This window comes from Zingiber officinale, chromosome 3A (assembly GCF_018446385.1).
Source record: "Zingiber officinale cultivar Zhangliang chromosome 3A, Zo_v1.1, whole genome shotgun sequence".
Lineage (NCBI taxonomy): Eukaryota > Viridiplantae > Streptophyta > Magnoliopsida > Zingiberales > Zingiberaceae > Zingiber > Zingiber officinale.
In genome coordinates this window covers 1,331,902-1,354,389 of record NC_055990.1, presented here as the reverse complement: position 1 = coordinate 1,354,389, position 22,488 = coordinate 1,331,902, and the positions used below count along the sequence as shown (strand labels likewise).

Genomic DNA, 22,488 nt, shown 5'->3' with positions numbered 1-22,488 from the left:
TTATAAAAAAAAACAAAAAATTAAGGGCACGTTCGTTTTTTATACAATCAAATAAATTTCAATATTAAATTTGTTAACTTCCCTTAGGTGTTAATAATGGATTAGCAGTCCATAATTTATCTTTTTTTTTTATTAACTTTGAGACGGAACATGTTGGGACAAACATATTCATCTTTTAACACCATAAAGTTCCGTGAAAGAATATATCTAGCACTTAACTGTGAGATACTCGAGATTAACACGTTGAGTGATGATAATATCGAACATTAAAGGTCTTAGCGTTTGACAAAGAATTGAAACTAGAAGCGAAAATGCTAGCCCCTTTGCCCTGTTGAAGTTTACAACACATAGGAATTAGTCCGCCAACTGCAACAAGAACTTTCAAGGTTTTGCGTCTTCTCAATTACCGCCGATATAAGTATTATCTTACTCTTGAAGTATGTATGACTAGTACATGCTGTTGAGGTAGAGATAAAGGCCAGCCAATCCGATAACTCCGAGCACTATCGCGATAGGCAGAGCTTGCCTGGAAACAAAAAATGCAAGGAAGTTGGATCGTTTCTTATGTGTTTTCAGCTCAGCTACTAATCAGAGGATTACCCAAAAGCTTCATCTCTTTTGATCTGTGCCTTCCTTGCTTTACGAACATCTACATCGTTGGCGTTCTTGACTACTGCTGGTTCATAAGGCTTGAATCTTCGCTTAGGAGCACTACAAACTGCAAACGCACGAAAGATGCAAGAAAAAATATCACTTATGGTATCTAACAACATACGGAAAGCATGCTCCTGATGGATTTGATACATTGATGGGAAGAAAAGATAGGAAATTCACGATGCTGACTTTGGTTAAGAAGATCTAAATGATGTTCGATCTTATACAAGAAAAATAAATCCATAATTATCTTGTTCTAAAAAATAAATATCATGTGGCAAGAAATTGAATTGAATATGATCAAGAACTATACCCAACAATAAATGAAAAAGATATGAAACAAATTGTTTTCCCTAGACAAATTTAATTATTACAAATAATCTTAAGATAATTCTTGTATAAAAAATCAGTAAGGTTACATTTTCCGAAAAGAACTTTCTGAGACTTTTATGTAATTTTTTTTTGTGTGTTGTGCTTGACATCATAATAAAGGGAAAAAATTATTTTCCCCTTCAACAAGGTGAAGGGTGGCAAGAGCTCATGAACGAAAATAAATGGAAGATGAGAGATTTGCCTATGATGATGGAAAGTTTGGTGGGACAATCTGGAAGGGTCAAATGATGCAGGTTAGGCCAACTCATCGATCTAGTTGGTCTAGGCAGGACGAACCAGGCGTGCATAGCAAAGTGAGTTGAACTATACAACCCATGTGGTCCAAACAAACCAATCAAATGAAAGGGTCAGTGGATTTGGAAAGGTCAATCGTTTCATGTGCAATAGATGTTCTAAGTGAGTGGACAAGTTGAGCTAGTTGGTACAAACGAGTTAGGCGGGCTGATCAATCTATTTGATCTAGGCAAGCCACATGGTCTAGATTAAATCAAGTGAGTTTCAGTGGAGGTCCAAACCAATTTGCAGCTCGATGACTCATCCCAGCCACCATCCATGACCTCCTTAACAGTAAAATTACAGTAGTTGTGAGACTCAAAGGATCAACTAACACTCAAAGGTGACAAACTTGCAAATTAGTTCTCAATCGATGTTAGTTGTCAATTGTCTTGCTTGCTAATCAGTGATGCTGAAAGGTATGATTGACAGCTCCAACGACGGGGCAAGCAAGTCTGCCATGCTAGTTCTACGAACTGAGGGTAGTGTACAATGGAAGCAAGACGAGACAAGGTTTGCAAGAGGGAAGAATGATCGCAACAAAAAGTTGCGTAAGGAGGGTTATCTTATGATTTCACAGGTTTTTCCTTCCACTTTTGTTCTGAGTAAATGAAGGAACATCCATCTCCACTGTTTGTTGGATTCCATTAATTTCCTTTCCTCTTCCCTTGTGCCTCCCTTCCACTTCTCTAGGTGCTTCCTTACCTCCTCTTCATATCCTCCGCCGTAAACAGACTTTCAATCATCACTTGGATACCCAATATATGAATATAATCAATCTAGATGAAATCTATCCAATTAAATCAATCAAAACATTTTTTAAAAGCTGATATGGTAATTAGAAAACAAACTAATGAGAACTATTGCTTTTATCCAAAAACTCGTGTAGATGAATGGTGTTACCAACTAGCCCAAATGCTAATGATTTAATTGAGAGACTCTGATAAAAAAAAATGCTTTATATGAAAAAAAGTCCAATTTAAGCATCCATCCATTTGTCCTTGCCTACAAGCAAAGTACAGATTGAATATGAAGAAATGCGGAATTGGAAATTAAACAAGTGTTAGGAATTTATTCTGTCAAACTTGCATCAAAGGGACTAAATTTTCATGAATAATTTCAGTGATTAGGTTATTGAACTCACCAGGGCAAAAGTAGTTGTCAGGCAGCTTCTCAAAGGGAGTCCTGTCATTGTAGATATAGCTGCATCGTATGATATACAAATGAAGTCAAAAGCAAGGGGATCAAGTTACTGAAGAGATGAAAGTGGCAAAAAAAAAGAAATGACAAAGGATGAAAAAGGACGAGGAACCCGCAGTCGCGGCAGATGTAGGCCTGCTTGGAAGCCACCCGCCTCATGGAGACCTTCGCGCCGGGAGCGGTGCCGCCTCGGCTTACCGGCAGCGGCGGCGCCAGGAGAAGCTGCGCCGAGGGGGAGAAGTACGCCGATCGGAGGACGTGGGAGAGGGGAGGTAGTAGGAAGGTGCTGCGAGAGGGCGTAGCGGCGGAGCGCCGCCCAGCAGCAGCAGCAGCAGTAGCTGCTGCTGCTATTGGTGATGGAGCTTGAAGGGCCATGATTTGCGCTCTCTTGTTGAGGTCTCCCTCAGCCTCTCATTAGAGAAGACGAAGAGATAAAAGAGAAGCGGCGCGACTGACGAGGGTAGTAGGGGATAAAGCAGCATCGTTGGCAAATTGCCACCGCCTTCTTTTCTTTTTTTTCTTTCGTTTTATTTCTCTTTTTTATTTTTTATTTTTTATTTTTTTAAACAGACATTAATATGTTTTTTGGGACAAAATACCTTTTTAGTTGTCTAGTTCGATTGAACATGGATTATAAATGACCGGAGGTGGTTGTAATATACCCATTAAAGCCTCTAATAAACTAGAAGGCAACCCTAATGACCCAAGGAGTGAGTCTGAGTCTGAGTCGTCTCCTTCCCACAATCTTATAGGCACGAGAATTGAAGAATCCTCAGGGCGATCGAAAGGAGTTGGAGTGTGATGTGGGGACGGAAAGGGCCTCCATGTGTCTCCGCTAGAGTCAAGTTATCTGTTTACATGGAAGATAAAAGTTAAGTCAAAAGATCATTAATAAGGTAAGATCAGCCCGAACCGTACTGACCAAGGTTAGATTCGTAAAGCTACTCCGGCTGCTACTCCCGATCGGCTATGGTCGCTTGGGCATCATTTGAGCCAAGCACCAGGAGCTAATGTCACTCCCGCTCAGTCGCGCCTGCCCGAGCATCACTTGAGTCGGATTAGCCAAGTATGATTTTGTAAGTACCCCAAAATAATTTTAATGTGATCAACCAAGTTAAGTTAGGTTCTGTTATATTTTAACCCCTGTGTCTAAATGTGTAGAAACTTAGGAGCACAGGAAGTCGAGCAAAAAACACAGCTAACGAGAACGACGGCACAGCAGACAGCCGACGAGCTTGGTGCGTTCGTAGAACGAGGTGCTGCGGAAGAGTACGCAGGAGGACGAGAAGGAGGCACGCGACGTTTCCGAGGGACGAGAAGCCGGAGCGGAAGATTGCTCGAGAAGACCGGAAAATAAATTCGAGTGAGCCCTATTCTGGATGACCGAAATCACCCAAGCAAGTGAAACCGGAACGGAAGACCCGGACCAATGCGAGAGGAACCGGAGCGGAAGACCGAGACCAAAAGTCAACAAAATGTTGACTTTTCGGTCCATGCGCCCAAACTTGGTCTAGGCGCCTGGACTTGGTCCGAGCGCCCGAACCCCAAGGACAGCCCGGGGGCGCCTCGACTCTGCGGAGTCGCAAATGGCAGTTCAACCCAGTCCAGGCGCCCAGAACCCTTTCGAGCGCTAATAGCTTAGTACAATCACTTGTAATTGTCTATTCTACTACTGTGTGAGCTGTCAACGATGTAAGAGGTTTCTCCGCCTGAAAAGGACTTTGATAGTGAACTTTAACTGCTTTGGATTAGCAATCATCTGATTGCAAACTAAGTAACCTCTCTGCGCCTCTTCTTTCTTTCTAATCAGTTTGTTAATTATTTTTTATGCAAGTGTTATTTTAATAAAACTGTAAAGTTCGAAAGTTTTTATTTCTTTTATTTTTTTATAGGGTTATTCACCCCCTCTAGCCTACCGCTAGGGGACCATCATATTTCACTCAAAAAGTCAGACGGGGCAAAGGTGCAGACTTTGGATTACCAGAGTGACAAACACCTAGGACATATACTTGGTTTCTCGACTGATTATATAATACTTAAGAGGTCCTTTCTTCTTTATCTTGAACCAAAGTAACCAAATTGCCCCAAACTCATGCATAATTAATATATCTCAAAACATCCATGATCATTAAGGATGACAAAATATTACTATAACATAGGAAGGTGTGAATACCAATGAAGAAAGGTCATTAATACAAGAGAAGATCAAGAGTGATCAGATAATCATTGACCATTAATGCAGGAGAAGGTCAAAAGTCATTGAATAATCATTGACCATTAATACAAGATGATCCGACGGTAAGAATGGGGGGCCCACAGAGGGGGTCCCGTCCGAGCGGCGCCAGAGATTATCCAGCCAAAGGTTTGGGTTTCCGACGCCAAAGCAGTAGAACCGGAGCCGAGTGGCCGAGCGGAGGTGTCCGCTCGGCCGAGGACAAAATGGCCGAGCGGGGGTGTCCGCTCGGCCGGAATCATGGCGAGGGAATAGTGATTAGCCGAGCGGCCTATTCGCTCGGCCCGGGATATGGTATGTCAGCAAAGGCATGATGATCAGACTGTGCGCAAGATGACACTATTAAAGGTCATACCATCACGTCATGGAAAGGTTGATACAGTAGTGGGATGGCCTTATGGATGCCCTTCTGACAAGTCCACACCTAGGCATGGTCGAGAGCAGGTGATTGTTTCAACAGTATGGTCTTATGGATGCCCTTCTGACAGGCCCACGACTGGGCATGGTAAAAAACAGACGATTGCTTCGATTGGTGTGCCCAGGCTCCTTCGAGAGGTCTATATAAGGCCTCCACTTCTTCAACCGGAGGTACGCGAGTCTTCATCCGGTAGCCACTTTCTTCATCTATTCCCTCGCCTGACTTGAGCGTCGGAGGGCCGTCGCCGGGACACCCCTCCGGGCTCGGTTTTGTTGCAGGTTCGCCGGAGCACTCGAGGATCCATCAGGGAGCGCCACATCCCCAGCGTCCGTTGACTCCTGGTTCGGACATGATCAAATTGGCGCCGTCTGTGGGAACGCGCCTGATCTGGAACGTGAAGATGGACGACGCCGGAGAGTTCTGCTATTCTCATAACCTAGGTCAGTTTTTCTGTTATATGTTCTCGGTTAGTTATATGATCTGTATTATTTCGAGTCAAGGCCCCCGAGCCGATCGGCCGGGAGGTTTATATCCGAGCCATGGCTCGAAGCCGAAGGCCCCCGAGCCGATCGGCCGGGAGGTTTATATCCGAGCCAGGGGCTCGAAGCCGAAGGCCCCCGAGCCGATCGGCTGGGAGGTTTATATCCGAGCCAGCGGCTCGAACCCGAAGGCCCCCGAGCCGGTCGGCCGGGAGGTTTATATCCGAGCCAGGGGCTCGGTAAACCCCGTGCCGATCGGTAGGAGGTTTATATCGAGCCGGGGCTCGAACTCAAGGCCCCGGCCGATCGGTAGGGAGGATTATATCTGAGCCGGGGCTCGATGGCGAACCCCGAGTCGGCAGGGAGGATTATATCTGAGCGGGGCTCGATGGCGAAGACCCCGAGCAGCGGTAGGAGGATTATATCTGAGCCGGGGCTCGATGGCGAAACCCCGAGCTGATCGGTAGGAGGTTTATATCCGAGCAGGGGCTCGGCCGAGGCCCCGGCCGATCGGTGGGAGGTTTATATCGAGCCAGGGCTCGAAAGGCCCCGAGCCGATCGGCCGGAGGATTATATCGAGCCGGGGCTCGATGGCGAAGACCCCGGAGGCGGCGGGAGGATTATATCGAGCCAGGGGCTCGTCTGAAAGGCCCCGGCCGGCGGAGGTTTATATCGAGCAGGGGCTCGAACCCCCGAGCCGGTCGTGGGATGTTTATATCCGAGCCGGGGCTCGGCCGAGCCCGGCGATCGGTGGGAGGTTTATATCCAGTCGGGGCTCGAACCGAAGGCCCCGGCCGATCGGCGGGAGGATTATATCTGAGCCGGGGCTCGATGGCGAACCCGAGCCGAGCAGCGGGAGGATTATATACGAGCCGGGGCTCGATCAAAAGGCCCCGAGCCGATCGGTAGGAGGTTTATATCCGAGCAGGGGCTCGAAGCCCCCGAGCCGATCGGGAGGTTTATATCCGGTCGGGGCTCGAACTCAAGGCCCCGGCGGTCGGCGGAGGTTTATATCGAGCCAGGGCTCGGTCAAGGCCCCGAGCGATCGGTAGGAGGTTTATATCTGAGCCGGGGCTCGATGGCGAACCCCGAGGCGGTAGGGAGGATTATATGAGCCGGGGCTCGATCGAAAACCCCGAGCCGTCGGTAGGAGGTTTATATCGAGCAGGGGCTCGGGCAACCCCGAGCCGATCGGTAGGGAGGTTTATATCCGAGCCAGGCTCGAACCCGAAGGCTCGGCCAGGAGGTTTATATCCGAGCTAGGAGCTCGATGGAAGACCCCGAGCCGATTGGCGGGAGGATTGTATCTGAGCCCGTGGGCGCCACGGGCTCGATGGTGAAGACCCCGAGCCGTTCGGTCGGGAGACGAGCCACGGGCTCGATGGTGAAGACCGCCGATCGGCCGGGAGGATTATATCTGAGCCGTGCAGGCTCGATGATCGAACCCCGAGCCGATCGGCGGGTTTGAATAGCCCTCCGTAGCCCAGACGTTAAGCCGTAGAGCCGCGACTATAAAAACCCCGGCTTGAAGACCGTCTAGCCCAGACGTTAAACCGTAGAGTCGAACCGGCGACTATAAAAACCCCGGCTTGAAGACCGTCTAGCCCAGACGTTAAACCGTAGAGTCGAACCGGCGACTATAAAAACCCCGGTTTGAAGACCGTCTAGCCCAGACGTTAAACCGTAGAGTCGAACCGGCGACTATAAAAACCCCGGCTTGATGACCGTCTAGCCCAGACATTAAACCGTAGAGTCGAACCGGCGACTATAAAAATCCCGGCTTGAAGACCGTCTAGCCCAGACGTCAAACCGTAGAGTCGAACCGGCGACTATAAAAATCCCGGCTTGAAGACCGTCGAGCTCCGACGTTAAATATCGAGAGTCGAACCGGCGACTATAAAACCCCGACTTGAAGACCGCTACATGGACGAGTTTATCAGATATTCTATCTCCCCCGTTCGGGGTTGAGCGCATCAGTTATTTCATCTCCCCCGTTCGGAGTCGAGGACCAGCTTTAGATATTCTATCTCCCCCGTTCGGGGTCGAGCGGTCGGCACTGGTCGAGGACCAGCTTCAGATATTCTATCCACTCGGCATCATCCTATTCAGTACCACGTGATTGCCAGGTCGACATTTCACGATCGTTCGTTTGATATCCTATGGGCTGCGCAGTCAGCACTTTCATAGCCGTCCGATCGGTATCGCGCGGCATCGTCCGCCCGGCATCTATTTGACCGATCGACATCATCCCGATCGCACGCGCGGCATCGTCCGCCCGGCATCTATTCGACCGATCGACATCATTCCGGTCGCACGCGCGGCATCGTCCGCCTAGCATTTATTCGACCGATCGACATCATCCCGATCGCACGCGCGGCATCGTCCGCCCGGCATCTATTCGACCGATCGACATCATTCCGGTCGCACGCGCGGCATCGTCCGCCCGGCATTTATTCGACCGATTGACATCATTCCGGTCGCACGCGCGGCATCGTCCGCCTGACATTTATTCGACCGATCGACATCATCCCGATCGCACGCGTGGCATCGTCCGCCCGGCATCTATTCGACCGATCGACATCATTCCGGTCGCACGCGCGGCATCGTCCGCCCGGCATTTATTCGATCGATCGCCATCGTTCCGGTCACACGCTCGGCATCGTCCGCCTGGCATTTATTCGACCGATCGACATCATCCCGATCGCACGCGCGGCATCGTCCGCCCGGCATCTATTCGACCGATTGACATCATTCCGATCGCACGCGCGGCATCGTCCGCCCGACATTTATTCGATCGATCGCCATCGTTCCGGTCACACGCTCGGCATCGTCTGCCCGACATCTATCCGTCCGATCGACATCATCCCGATCGCACGCTCTGCATCGTCCGCCCGGCATCTATCCGTCCGATTGACATCATTCTGATCATACGTTCAGCATCTTCGGTGTTGTGTGCCCAGCATCGTCATCGCTTGCAAAGATGTTTTTGTTTCACATTCGGCATCTCCACGGTCGCACACTCAGCATCGTTTGTCTGCTCGGTCTACTCGGCATCAATGTGTCGCTCGGTCGGCATCAGGTCATTTGTCTTGGTATTATTTCTTGTGATACTTCTGGCACGAAAGGCACGTAGATACTGTCCGAGCGGCGTCTATTTGTAAGGTCGGCCAAAAGTATCCAGCTAGCAGGATCTTCTTAGCTAGTGATCGTCCGCCCGGATGCCCTCCGCACGATCCTTGATGTACTTCTTGGAGAATGTAAGCTGAGTCTTCTGAGCTCACGCATTTCAACAGCGGGCGAGAGAAAGCATTTTTGTAAAGTTGGTCGCCGATGAGTGTGAACCGACCGGCTCTTCTTCTCAGCAACTGGGCTTCATTCCGGTCGGCTGATGTAGCTCCTGAGCGGAGGAACTCTATGATGGGTGCCCTCCAGTCGCTTGGAAATGTGAGGCTTTCCATCCGGTCGACGTGCGCCACCAGCAGTACTTTTTCAATTGGTTGTTGAATGGCGACCAGCGCTATAGAACTTGCTAGTTTGGCCAACTCATTGGCTGCCTGGTTCTCCGTTCGGGGAATCTTCTGAATAAGAACCTCTCGGAAAGCAGCTTTAAGTTTTTCAAAGGCCTCAACGTAGAGTTTAAGCCGAACGCTGTTGATCTCAAAGGTGCCAGAAAGTTGCTGAGCGGCCAACTGTGAATCCGAATAGAGAGTCACCCGACCGGCTCCCACATGCCGTGTTGCCTGCAATCCGGCTATGAGGGCCTCATACTCCGCTTCATTGTTGGTGGCTTTGTAGTCCAGCCGGACGGATAGGTGCATCTTTTCTTCTTGGGGTGAAAGCAGCAATATTCCAATCCCACTTCCGAGCCGAGTGGAAGACTCATCCACATATATTTTCCATATAGCTTCCGGCTCTGGCCTTTGCACTTCGGTCACGAAATCAGCCAAGGATTGCGCTTTGATCGCCGAGCGGGGCTGGTATTAGATGTCAAATTCACTTAGTTCTGTCGTCCACTTGATGAGCCGTCCGGACGCTTCTGGATTCAACAGTACTCTTCCTAGTGGACTGTTCGTCCGGACAATGATGGTGTGAGCCAAGAAATATGGTCGAAGGCGCCGAGCGGCTAGAACCAAAGCAAAGGCCAACTTCTCGAGCCCAGTGTAACGAGATTCGGCATCTTTTAAAATGTGGCTCAGAAAATACATCGGTTGTTCCTCGCCTCTGGACCTTACAAGTGCCGAGCCTACCGCATGCTCGGTTGAAGACAGATAAATATAGAGTGACTCACCCCCGATCGGCTTGGCTAGTATAGGCAGAGAATTAAGATATGTCTTCAATTCTTCGAATGCTCGGTCGCATTCCTCGTCCCAGTGAAATTTAGTGGCCTTGCGCAGAATTTTGAAGAAAGGGAGGCTCCGGTCGGTAGTTTTGGAGATGAATCGGGACAATGCGGTTATCCGACCGGTCAAACGCTGCACTTCCCTTGCATTTCTTGGAGGCGGCATGTCTTGTAGAGCTTTCACCTTGCTGGGATTAGCTTCAATTCCCCGCTCGGTCACTATATACCCCAAGAAACTCCCTCCTTTTGCTCCGAACAGGCACTTCTGGGGATTTAACTTGACTCCATATTTGCGTAGCGTTCGGGAGGTTTCTTCCATGTCCTTGAAGAGATCGGCTGCTCGGGCGGATTTGATAAGAATGTCGTCCACATAAACTTCCAGATTCTGCCCGATCTGCTCCCTGAACACTTTGTTCATCAAGCGTTGATAGGTGGCCCTGGCATTCTTCAATCCGAACGGCATCACGTTATAGCAATATGTGCCGTCGGCCGTTACGAAACTTACTTTTTCTTGATCTTCCCGGGGCGAGCGGCACTTGATGATAGCCTTGGTAGGCGTCGAGCATACAAATTAATTCGCAGCCGGCCGTAGAGTCCACCAGCTGATCTATTCGGGGCAAAGGATAAAAGTCCTTGGGGCATGCTTTGTTCAAGTCCCGAAAATCAATGCAGACTCTCCACTTGCCGCCCGGCTTGGAGACTAATACTACGTTAGCCAACCAACTCGGGAACTGGACTTCTCGTATATGGCCGGCCTCCAGAAGCTTCTCGACTTCCGCCCGGACTATGGAGTTCTGCTCGGCACTGAAATCTCTTTTTCTCTGCTTTATCGGCCGAGCGTCCGGTCGGACGTGCAACTCATGTTGCGCTATGCTCGGCGAAATTCCGGGCAACTCATGTGTCGACCAGACGAATACATCATGATTTCGTCGGAGGCATTGGACCAGCTCCTCCTTCTGCTTCTCCTCCAGATTAGAGGCAACAAAAGTCGTGGCCTCCGATCGGGTCGGGTGAATCTGCACTTCCTCTTTTTCTTCATAAATTAAAGAGGGTGGCTTTTCAGTGATGGCATTTACCTCGATTCGAGGCGCCTTCCGAGCGGAGTTGGATTCTGCTCGGACCATCTCGATGTAGCATCGCCGAGCTGCTAACTGATCTCCCCGTACTTCCCCCACCTTGTCTTCGACGGGGAACTTCATCTTCTGGTGGAAGGTTGAGACGACCGCTCGGAATTCGCCGAGCACCGGTCGTCCCAAAATGACGTTGTAGGATGAGGGAGAGTCGACCACCACGAAATTTATTGTCCTGGTCCTCCTGAGCGGCTCCTCTCCCAGCGAGGTAGCCAGCCGGATCTGTCAGGTGAACCGTTACAAGTAAACCCGTAGAGCGGGGTTGTCATGGGAAGCGGCTCGGCTCGATCAATTTGTTGTGGTCAAACGCCTTCTTGAATATGATATTGACCGAACTCCCAGTGTCAACAAATACGCGGTGAATAGTGTAATTTGCTACTACCGCTTTAATGAGCAGAGCGTCGTCGTGGGACACTTCAACTCCTTCCAAGTCCCCGGTCCAAGTGATTTCCGGCCCACTTGCCCGCTCTTGGCCGCAACCGATCTGGATCCGTCGGGCGGACGCCTTTCTGGCTCGGTTGGAGTCTCCTCCGGTCGGCCCACCAGCAATAACGCTGATCTCGCCCCGGGAAGTATTGATCATGTTTTCCTCTTCCCGAGTGGACGGTCGGGACCGTTCTCTGGACGCCCGGCGATTCTCCTGTCTTAGAGATCGGTGCCGATCGGGCGTCTGTTGATGTCGCCTCTCGGTGCGAGTCCGATCGGCTTCATGGGTCCTTTGTCTCCTGTCGATGGGAGGAGACCGTCGTTCGGCATTCCTGGGAACGGGATTAGCCACGAAGGGAAGATTTCGACAATCCCTCGTGTTGTGCGTATCCGTCCGGTGGAAGAAACAGAACATAGGGGTCCATCTCTTCTTTGGCTTGGGCCGAGCGGCAGCCACCTCTGGTACGTGTGATCTGGCGTGGGGGGATCGGATTGCTTCGGCCCTCGGTCCTCTGGGCGGCTGATGAGCGGCGTGCTGTTTCCGTTCGGCATGAATAGGTGCCCGCTCGGTTGGAGTTTCCTTTTTCCGGGCGGCTTGCGCTTCTTCCACGTTTATGTATTCGTTGGCCCGATGTAGCATGTGATCATAATCTCGGGGCGGCTTTCGGATGAGCGACCGGAAGAAGTCCCCATCCACTAGGCCTTGTGTGAAGGCATTCATCATGGTCTCCGATGTGGCCGTTGGAATATCCATCGCCACTTGGTTGAATCGCTGGATATAAGCTCGGAGCGATTCACGGGCTTCTTGCTTGATAGCGAACAGACTAACGCTAGTTTTTTGATATCGCCGACTGCTTGCAAAGTGGTGGAGGAAAGCCGTTCGGAAGTCTTTGAAGCTGGTGATAGATCCGTCCGGCAGCCTCCGAAACCACCGTTGAGCCGATCCCGATAGAGTGGTAAGAAAAACTCGGCATTTTACTCCATCTGTGTATTGATGGAGCATAGCTGTGTTATCAAACTTACCCAGATGATCATCCGGGTCTGTTGTTCCATTGTACTCGCCGATCGTCGGAGGCACGTAATGCTTGGGCAGAGGGTCTCGTAGAATAGCCTCCGAAAATTGGCGATTGATCCGCTCGGGAGATGAGTCCGCTCGGGGGGCTTTTCCCTTTCTATCATCTCGCCTAGGCATCTCGTCTGAAGAAGATCCTCTATCTCTTCGAGCTGGTACGGCTTCAGGGGTGCGAAATAAGGCTCGATGGAATGCGACGGTGGCTGGAGGTGCTTCCGCTCGGCCACCCGACGCAGACGTTGCTTGTTGCTCCGGCCGCTCGGCTGCTGCTTTCTGCTTTTGCTCCACAAGTTTGGCGGCCCTTATCTCGACCAGAGCGTCGAGTTCTTCCGTGGAAAGCGTCACCGTGTGTTGTCGTCCAGCCTCGTTCATTGTTCCCGTTCGGATGCAGGAGCGTTCCCACAGACGGCGCCAAATTGATCCTGTCTAGAAGCTAAGAAGACGAACCTGCCGGTATGACGTGTCTGGAGGGTTTACCGCATCCTCTTGACCCGGTGGTGAGCTATCCTCTACGTTGACCAGATCGTCAGAAGTCCTCCTACGGTCAACTGTACCTGCATCCAGCGACCGGGTCGCCCCGAGCTCTGGTACCTCGGTGCTCGAGGCGAATCCCACAGATATATGAGCAATCGAATACTAATGACAGAATAGTTAACGAAATGTAGAAAAGGTACGAGAACGTACCCTGGCCCAGGGGGGCGCCCTCGGATGGATGGATGATCTGGTCGTGGTGCTGATCGAGTCATCGTGCGGCAGCATGTGCTCTGATACGGCAGGGGTCCAAGGAGACGGCTCATAGGCAGGCAATGGTAATAACACCACGGCGGGAATATCACAACGGCTCATAGGTCGGCGTACAGCGCGCAAGCCAGATAGTGCAGATGACTCACAAACATGGTAATGGTGTGACGAATGAAATACCACGGCCCGATGGCCGGACATAATCTCAGCGCGATGGCCGGAAGAAGCAAACCTGAGTCCGCCGGATGGCGGCTGTCCCGTGGGGCGACGGAGGAGGCTATCCGGAGGCGTCTGCAGCGGCACTCGCAGCCACTATAGGCTGCGGTGGGTGCCGGAAGGAGCGAGGGCAGCGGCTATCGCTGGAGGCGACACGCCCTGTAGGCGTCGGCGGCGGCGATGGGAAGCTCCGATGGCCGCTGGTAGAAGTGTCAATGCCCCTTGGAGCGTCGGCAGTGGTATCCATAGCCGCCGGAGGCGGCATGAGGCAGTAGTGATGGCTGCCGGGGAGCGGCAGCACCCGCCGGAAGCTGCGCCAGCGGTCGGCCCCTGCTGGAAGCAGTAGCGACTATCGGAGGTGGCGCCAGCAGCTGCGGTGAAGGTGGCTGCGGTCGGGAAAGGAGGCGGCGACGATCGACGAGAGGGCTGGAGGCGTCAGCGACTGCCGGGTGCGTCAACGGCGGCTTGACAGACGCTGGAGGCAGCAGTGGAAGTGGGAGATGCCGCCGACCGCTGCAGCTAGAGGCGATCTCTCCCTGTGGCAACTGCGTCAACGAGGGGATGAGGTGGCGGCAGCGTGGAGGAGAGGGAACGGAGTAGACGGCAATGCCTCTCGACTGTGTTGACGTGAAGAAAATCGAAGGAAAGGAAGAGGGGGGGGGGGGTCTGCCGGCCGCTGGTCTCGGAGCCGACGAGGGATGGGAGATGAAGCCCCCCCCTCTCCCTGGCGGCGCCTACCCGCCTCCCTCACGAACCGGCTCCCAAATGCCCCCCTAACCCTCCACCTCCTAAATGACGCATATGCCCCCTCTCTTCTCCCTAATCCCCTCTATGCCCTCTCTTGTGATCCGGATCACAAGCCTCTCCCTCAAGTCCAGTCGAAGGAGGCGTGAGTCCGACTGACTGGACAGTCTATCGTAGCTCGCTCATAATCTTCATAGCCATCTGGTCAGTATCTCTTGGTCGTTTGCTCGATCGTGCCGATCGCTTTGCTCCACGTCGCCCAAGCGTCTACTCGATATCACTCAGTCTCGCTCAGCGCTTGATCGATTTTTCGACATCCGCGAACGCGCGGGAGGCATTATACGAGGAGTTCAACGATTTAATGTCGATATGAAGAATGATGCAGTCTCAGCGATAGACTGTCCTGTCAGTCGGACTCACGCCTCCTTCGACTGGACTTGAGGGAGAGGCTTGTGATCCGGATCACAAGAGAGGGCATAGAGGGGATTAGGGAGAAGAGAGGGGGCATATGCGTCATTTAGGAGGTGGAGGGTTAGGGGGGCATTTGGGAGCCGGTTCGTGAAGGAGGAGCGGAGGGGGCTTCATCTCCCGTCCCTCGTCGGCTCCGAGACCAGCGGCCGACGAACCCCCCTTCCTTTCCTGCAGCCACCACCGCTGCCACCAGTGCGCGCCGCCGCTGCTAGTTTGCGCCGCTGCCGCTAGTGCGCGCCGTCGCCGCCAGTGCGCGTCGCCGCCTCCTGCGACCATCACCGCCGCTTCCTGCGGCCACCACCGAAGCCACCAGTGCGCGTCGCCGCCACCAGTGCGCGTTGCCGCTGGCAGTGCGCACTGCCGCCTCCTGCGACCATCACCGTCGCCTCCATCGGCCGACGTCACCCATACTATTTGTCTATACCGGCCTTCGAGCCAAGATGGTGTTCGGCCGCTGAGCCGATGTAGTTTCGGCCATCGAGCCATTCTGTTTCAATATTCGGATTGTTATTATGCTTGTGAGCCTACTGTTGGACGCTACTTGGAATTCTGTTCTGTTTCCCTTGTTCAAAAATTTGTACAAGAATAGAATTTTTCCTAGCAGCCCATGTGCTCTACAGAAGTTAAGCTTGGATTGCAAACGAAGCATCCCCCCCTGGGCCAGGGTACGTTCTCGTACCTTTTCTACATTTCGTTAACTATTCTGTCATTAGTATTCGATTGCTCATATATCTGTGGGATTCGCCTCGAGCACCGAGGTACCAGAGGCCGGGGCGACCCGGTCGCTGGATGCAGGTACAGTTGATCGTAGGAGGACTTCTGACGATCTGGTCAACGTAGAGGATAGCTCACCACCGGGTCAAGAGGATGCGGTCAACCCTCCAGACACGTCATACCGGCAGGTTCGTCTTCTTAGCTTCTAGACAGGATCACAAGAAAAGATTAAAAATTATCAGATGATTGATCATTAATACAAGAGAAGACTTAGAGCCATCGAAATCATAAATATCATGCATTAGTACATAAAAAAGCAAAAGGTCATCGATGAAAAATATAAAAAGGGTTCAACAAGGAAAAGTAGAGGGTATGTTTTTCTCAGGAACTCTAGTACTTGTTGATTGCATTCTTCTTTTACCTCTTTGTTGATTCTAACTTGAACGTCGGAGTGGCAACGCTAGGGTATCCCAGTATCATTCTAACCCTTTTCAAGTGTATGTAACTCTTCAAGCACTTGAGAAGACAGTGGTTCCTCCCTTCGACCTCCCCCCTTTTACGAACTTCAACGGTAGTAGTCGACACCCTCGCCTCGTCATTGGTGGATCTCCCTCCGACTGTCTTTGGGGCATGATCAAATTAATGTCATCTGTGGGAACTTATATACCTATACCATCACGCTCAGATGAATAACACTGGAAGGACCGCCACCCTCACTATGACGCAAGAATAATTGGATCAGATCGTGGTTGCTATAGTGAGAGGCGTGTTAGAACAACAACAAGTGCATAAGCTAACTTCCTAGGGGCCCTCCTCTTTAATTGGAATACCTCCGATCTCTCAACTGGCGTTGGCACAACCAACTGGCCAAGCACAAGTCCCAATCGGGAATCCTACTAGAGCCCATGCTTGGGACACTCATTCCAACTCTTCTGCAGGAAATATGCCACAACGTGTCATCGCCCGTAATGCAGCGCCGTCCACAATCCACTAGAGAGCCATAATAACTCTGTTCTGCACCAGTATTCTGGAAAATCCGCTACCTCGTCATTATCGAGCACCCATGATTGGCGAGTATAGTGGCACAATTGATCCGGAAGACCATGTGTGCAAATTTGAAAATGCCGCCCTGCTACATTAATATTTTGATGGGTGAAATGTCGGGTATTCCTGACAACACTTTCGGGCTCGGCTCAAAGATGGATCAGTCGCCTCCCTATGATTTCCATTCGATTGTTTGACGACTTCAAAATATTATTTTTGTAGCATTTCGCTAGTAGTCAGAGGTATCACAAAACACCTTTAAATCTATTCGCTCTTAAGTAGAAGCTCAAAGAGACTTTGAAAGATTATATTCAACACTTTAATCAGACAACTCAAGATGTCCTTTCGGCAACTTCAAAGATATTGACAAGTGCATTCTCACAAAGATTGACAAAAGGAAACTTCTTCAGAACCCTGGTAATAAACTATCCCAAAAGTTGTGATGGTCTATTGGGTCGGTCAGTAAAATATGTAAATGTAGAAGAGGTTTAATTTACCCCTCCCCTACTCAAAGCGAAAGGCTCCCTCCCTTTACGTGGCAAAGAAGTTCATTCAAATTATCATCGTCCAAGAAATCACCAAAGAGAGAAGACAATTCAGCGGGTAGAAGCGAAAGTTCAATCGAATCAGAGCGGTCGACAATGGCTCCCCAAGACAAGGGAGCGATTTTGTATTCATCACCAATCAAGAAGTCATTCAACGAAATGTTATGGTTATTCTAACTACCTCAGAAGAACGACCGATCAATAAGCGTTTAGAAGGAAGCCTTCCTTTTACCACCCCTATCCTCCCCCTTTCCGATCGAGCCATCATGATAATAAAGCTCGCATATCAGGTCGGCCAGATCGGGTTTCTCCCAAACGACAGTGAGAAGAAGGTGGTTCTCCCCTTTGACCTCCCCCTTTTGAGGACTTCAACGACAACAGTCAACACTCTCGCCTCGTCATCGATGGATCACCCTCTGACCGTCTTTGGGGCACGATCATAGCCACCATCTAATCAAAACTTTGGTAATTAATACGTTTGTGCAGAGTGGAGCACGCACGGCGAGTAACATGTTCTCGGGCTTGGCTCTACTCCTCTGGGCTCTAGCGATCTTTGATAGGATTTGATCGTCATTGTGATAATACCGCTGCTTTCTTGTTCTCACATTATTCTGAATCACACTTATCTTTCTGACTACAACTACTACACATATTTTGTCTGAAATAACTAGAAGTAGTTCATATTTGCATGCACCAATTAACTTCAGACATATTTATTCTAAAAGGAATAATAACTTACTTCATCTTCAACTGAAATAAGATCCAGAGCATCAACTTATCTTTTTTTTGTCGCATTTTATTATGAAGATTATGCAACAATGCGTTGATCTTCTCAGACTCGCCGTGAGACTTATCGCGTATCATGAAAACATGAACTCTGTTTCCGACCTCAATCTAGCTACAACTTGGTTGCTTCTCAAGTCCTTTATGTTGGAACCGAAAATGTAGCTAGAGGGGGAGGGGGGGGCAGTGAATGTTAGCTAGAGCCCTAGAGCCAATCATTTGATGATTGTATTTTTGGACTTCTTGTATCATATTCTATATAAATAAATGCATTTGGTTTTTTGGTTATTATACTTACTTGTATTGGTGCCAAATAAACTAAGTATAATAACGTCCTTGAGTAGAAGGTTTTTACCTATATCAATCGATTGGTTGAATCGATAGTGAGATGATATAGGGAACACTACTCTTAATCATTCCTAGTCGAGTATTAACATCCAGGGACAATGTTAATGCAATAAGACTAGCATGTAGGTCAACTCGATGACTTGATCTCACAAGTCATGGATATAGAGATATCAAGTTGACACATGAGTATACATTAGAGAATGTATACTGAATGACCCGCCATGAGAAAGTATCATGGATCGTTATATGAGTGGCATATACTTTCTCATGTGGCTATTAGTATGACTACTAGTCCTTAGACCTGAAGTCACCATGGATCCCTACATAAGGAGTTATGTACTTTGGTTTCGTCAAACGTCATCCGTAACTGGGTGGACTATAAAGGCGATTACTGAGTATGTAACGAATTATGCAGAGGGATGTGAGTGATGTAGATGGGATCTATCCCTCCTATATGACGGGAGTGACATTGATATTCTTGATAGAGTGAGACCACGAAGTGCATGACCATGCTCAAATGAGTCAATATGAGATATTGAGCTCATTTGATTGAGTGAGTCTACTTGGAGTTCAAGTGGTCAGAGGATGACACGGTCTATGCCTCACATTGATCAATCTAGATGTCTAGGATAGAAGGACACTTGTCATATATTGTGAGGAGTCACAATTAGTAGTCACAAGGTGATGTTGGATCTCAACATTCTTGTAACTTGGATAATAATGATGTGTTGCTAGATACCGCTCATTACTTATGCTCCTAAATGGGTTTAGGGGCATTGCCAACGTTACAAAAACCTATAGGGTCACACACTAAGGCCAATTAGATGGAGATTAGGTTCATATGATGAACCAAGATGATTAGATTCATTTGATGAATTAAATTGGATTAAGAGTAATCCAAATTGGGCTAATTGAGTTGGACTCAAGTTGATTCATGTATTCAACTTAATTTAATGAATTAGATTCATTATATTAAGTTGGCTTGAATAAAATGGTTAGATTAGATCAACCATGGAAGAGATTTGGTCAAGTTTGACTTGACTTGAGAGGAAGAGGAAGAGTCAAGTTTGACTTGACTAATTGCTACATCATTAGTGAGATGGCAAGATGTGGACCAATGATGATGCTCCACATCATCATGGTGTGCCACCTCATGGAGGTTACAAGCCTCCTTTCCCATTAATGTGGCCGCCCACATTAAATGAGTGGGAGTTACTCATGTGGCCGGCCACACAAGAGAATGAATGAAAATGAATTTTCATTCAAGATTCATTCCATCCATCTTCTTCCTCTCAAGCTCTCCCTCTCCCTCTTCTCCTCTCTTGCCGTGACCTATCAAGGTGCTAGCACACCTTCATTTAGGTCTTTCTCCACCTAATTAGTTCGTGTAGATACTTCTAGAGGAGTATCTATTTTGATACTCTTGAGATCCGGCACCGTTTGGACGAGCGGGAACGCGAAGGGCTTCGTTTCAAAGGTATAACATTTTTTCCATGTAGATCTAAGAGTAGATCTTGGTAGAAACTCGTATTCGTAGTTTTTGAAATTTTTCTTTGCACGGATCTGTTGGCTTTGGGGCTTTCGGGGTTTCCACGACGCGAAAACGCGGTTTTCGCGGCCTGAAAAACCCAACAGTGAATAGCTCGGCGTAATCTCGTGCTCGTCGTTGTTTGTTTCTTGCGATGATATGCAGCGGAAATATACAAGAAAACAACACTCAACGCTACCACTAAGAATTTACTTGGTATCCACCTCAAGAAGAGGTGACTAGTCCAAGGATCCACACACTCACACACCCTCCACTATGTAAACACTCATTTTCGGTAACTACTGAAGGCGGAGAAGCCCTACAATACTCTCAACATAAAAAGAAACAAAGAAAAGCAAATACAAGGGAAAAATTATACGGTTTATACAAGAAACCCTAACCCTAGCTTCTTCTTCTTGTTGTATTCTCGCCTCTTGACTTGGATGTGCCTCCAAGATCCTTCAAGAACTGGCATGAGAGTGGAGAAGAAAGCTGTGGAGAAATCGCCTGTGGTCGCGTGGAGTAGAATCGAAGGAGTTGCGCAGAAGTACGCTCGCCAACGGCTTTATCTGCGCCAACGGTCGAATCCCAATCGATTGGGGAGGCTTTGGATTGATCGGCTGATCGATCCAGAGCACTTCTGTGCTCTCTGGAATTACCTGGATCGATCGGTCGATCGATCCAAGGTTTATCGCGTGAAAACCCACCTCCCAATCGATCGCCCGATCGATTGGAGGCTTCCAATCGATCGCCCGATCGATTGGGAGACTTTATGTTCGCGCGACACTTCTTCCCAATCGATCAGTGATCCACTGATCGATTGGGAGGAGGTTTGTCACGGGGACTCACCCAATCGATCAGCTGATCGATTGGGCATGAGCCAATCGATCGGCTGATCGATCCAGCTCTTGTTTTTGCCCAAAAACAAGTCCAAAGTCCCCTATACCAACATCCGGTCAACCATGACCCGTTGGTATATCATGCCTAATATCCGGTCATCCTTGACCTGCCAGGACTCCCTCACTAAGTGTCTGGTCAATCTCTTTGACCCACTTGGACTTTTCTACTCGTGCCAAGTGTCTGGTCTTCCATGACCCACTTGGACTTTCACCAGATGTCTGGTCAAATCTTGACCCATCTGGATTTCCTCGTGCCAAGTATTCGGTCAATCCCTTTGACCTACTTAGACTTCCCAACTGCCTGACTTCACTCACCAAGTCTTTCCTTACTGCCTAGCTTCACTCACTAGGACTTCCCAACTACCTAGCTTCACTCACTAGGTCTTTTACCTGGCTTCACTCACCAGGATTTTCTTCTGCCTAGCTTCACTCACTAAGACTTTCCACACCTGTCTGACTTCACTCACCAGGACTTTTACCTGGCTTCACTCACCAGGATTTTTCAATCAAGTATCCAGTTAACCTTGACCTACTTGACTCTCCTTCACAATCTCCCCACATGAACAATCGCACCTGCAATCTCCATGTATTGTCTATATGTATTGTCAAACATCGAAACCCAAACATCAAGACTTGAGCTTGAACCAATTCAAGCTCAGTCAACCAAATCAACCTGACCTAGGGAATATTGTACCAACACTTTATCCTTCATCCTTAACCTAATTTTTGCTGCTTCATTTCATCTATCCTTCGAAGCATAGATGTTTGACAACAACATGTAAGATCCGACATTGTTGGGCTCTGCTTCCATGAGATTCTTAGCTGCTAAATTCCCAATTTTAACATCCTCATGGACATTACAGTCTCCAAGAAGCGCCCCCAAGACAGAGGGTGATGATGGGCTAATATTTAACCCTTTAATGAAACTTAAAGCTTCCTTAAGTCGCCTTGCTCGACCCCATAGGCCGACTAAGGAAGCATAATGATCATCTTGCACCTCAATTGATGGATCATTCATCATGCACTTGAAAAGATTAAGCCCCCCGTCAAACAAACCAGAGTTGCTAAATGCTGAGAGATAGAGAGCAATCCCACATACGTAACATCGCTAGGCTTGAATCCATTCAGGTGCATATTTTTGACGGTAAATTAGAGAAAAATCCCCAATCACAATGTTAACTTTGCATGCAATCCCCATGTTTAAAAAACTTTGTTTCCACTCCCTGCATGCAAAGTATTACTTATTTCAACTCCCTCATGCAAATATTGATACCTAAATTGTCCCTCAAATTTTTTAGGTACAAAAATTTCAAAATTGAGTACAAAAAGTCCAAAAATGAATATAATTCTTCTTAAAGTCAGTACTTTATATTAAAAATCGAGTATATTTTCTATCAAAATTGTCCCTTTTATTTTTTAGGTATAAAAAGTCTAAAAATAAGTATAATTCATATTAAATTCAGCACTTTACACTATAATCTAGTACTCTATACTAGGATCGAGTATATTTTCTATCGAAATTAACCCTCATATTTTTCAGTACAAATAGTCAAAAAATGAATATAATTCCTATTAAATTCAACACATTAAACTAAATTCGAGTATATTTTGAGGTGAAAAAAGAATCGTATTCAATTTGATAGAAAATATACTAGATTCTAAGTTAATATACTCAATTTAAGAGGATTTATACTAATTTTTAGACTTTTTGTACCTAAAAATATCATGGGTAATTAGGTAAAGATGTTTGACTGGGGAGTGAAAACAAAGATTTTTATGGATGGGGACTCCATGCAAAAATTTATTTGTCAATAGGGGCTGCATGCAAAATTACCCAT

The 22,488-nt window shown here is 48.6% G+C and overlaps 1 protein-coding gene across 1 annotated transcript; it reads right to left on the bottom strand.

The window, feature by feature from the left end:
• Positions 1-235: 235 nt before the first annotated feature.
• On the bottom strand, positions 236-2,990 carry LOC122050953. The gene is made up of 4 exons (XM_042611828.1): positions 2,633-2,990; positions 2,465-2,523; positions 601-718; positions 236-526 (listed from the first exon to the last, which is right to left on the bottom strand). Exons 1-4 carry the CDS (start codon positions 2,893-2,895, stop codon positions 448-450), a joined length of 519 nt encoding a protein of 172 aa, XP_042467762.1. The 5' UTR covers positions 2,896-2,990; the 3' UTR covers positions 236-447.
• Positions 2,991-22,488: the final 19,498 nt, after the last annotated feature.

Coding starts and splice junctions, on each gene's coding strand:
- LOC122050953 (XM_042611828.1), bottom strand. CDS start 2,895: ATGGCCCTTCAAGCTCCATCACCAATAGCAGCAGCAGCTACTGCTGCT. Junction 719..2,464: donor TGACAACTACTTTTGCCCTG/GTGAGTTCAATA, acceptor GTGCGTTTGCAG/TTTGTAGTGCTCCTAAGCGA. Junction 527..600: donor AAAAGAGATGAAGCTTTTGG/GTAATCCTCTGA, acceptor TTTTGTTTCCAG/GCAAGCTCTGCCTATCGCGA.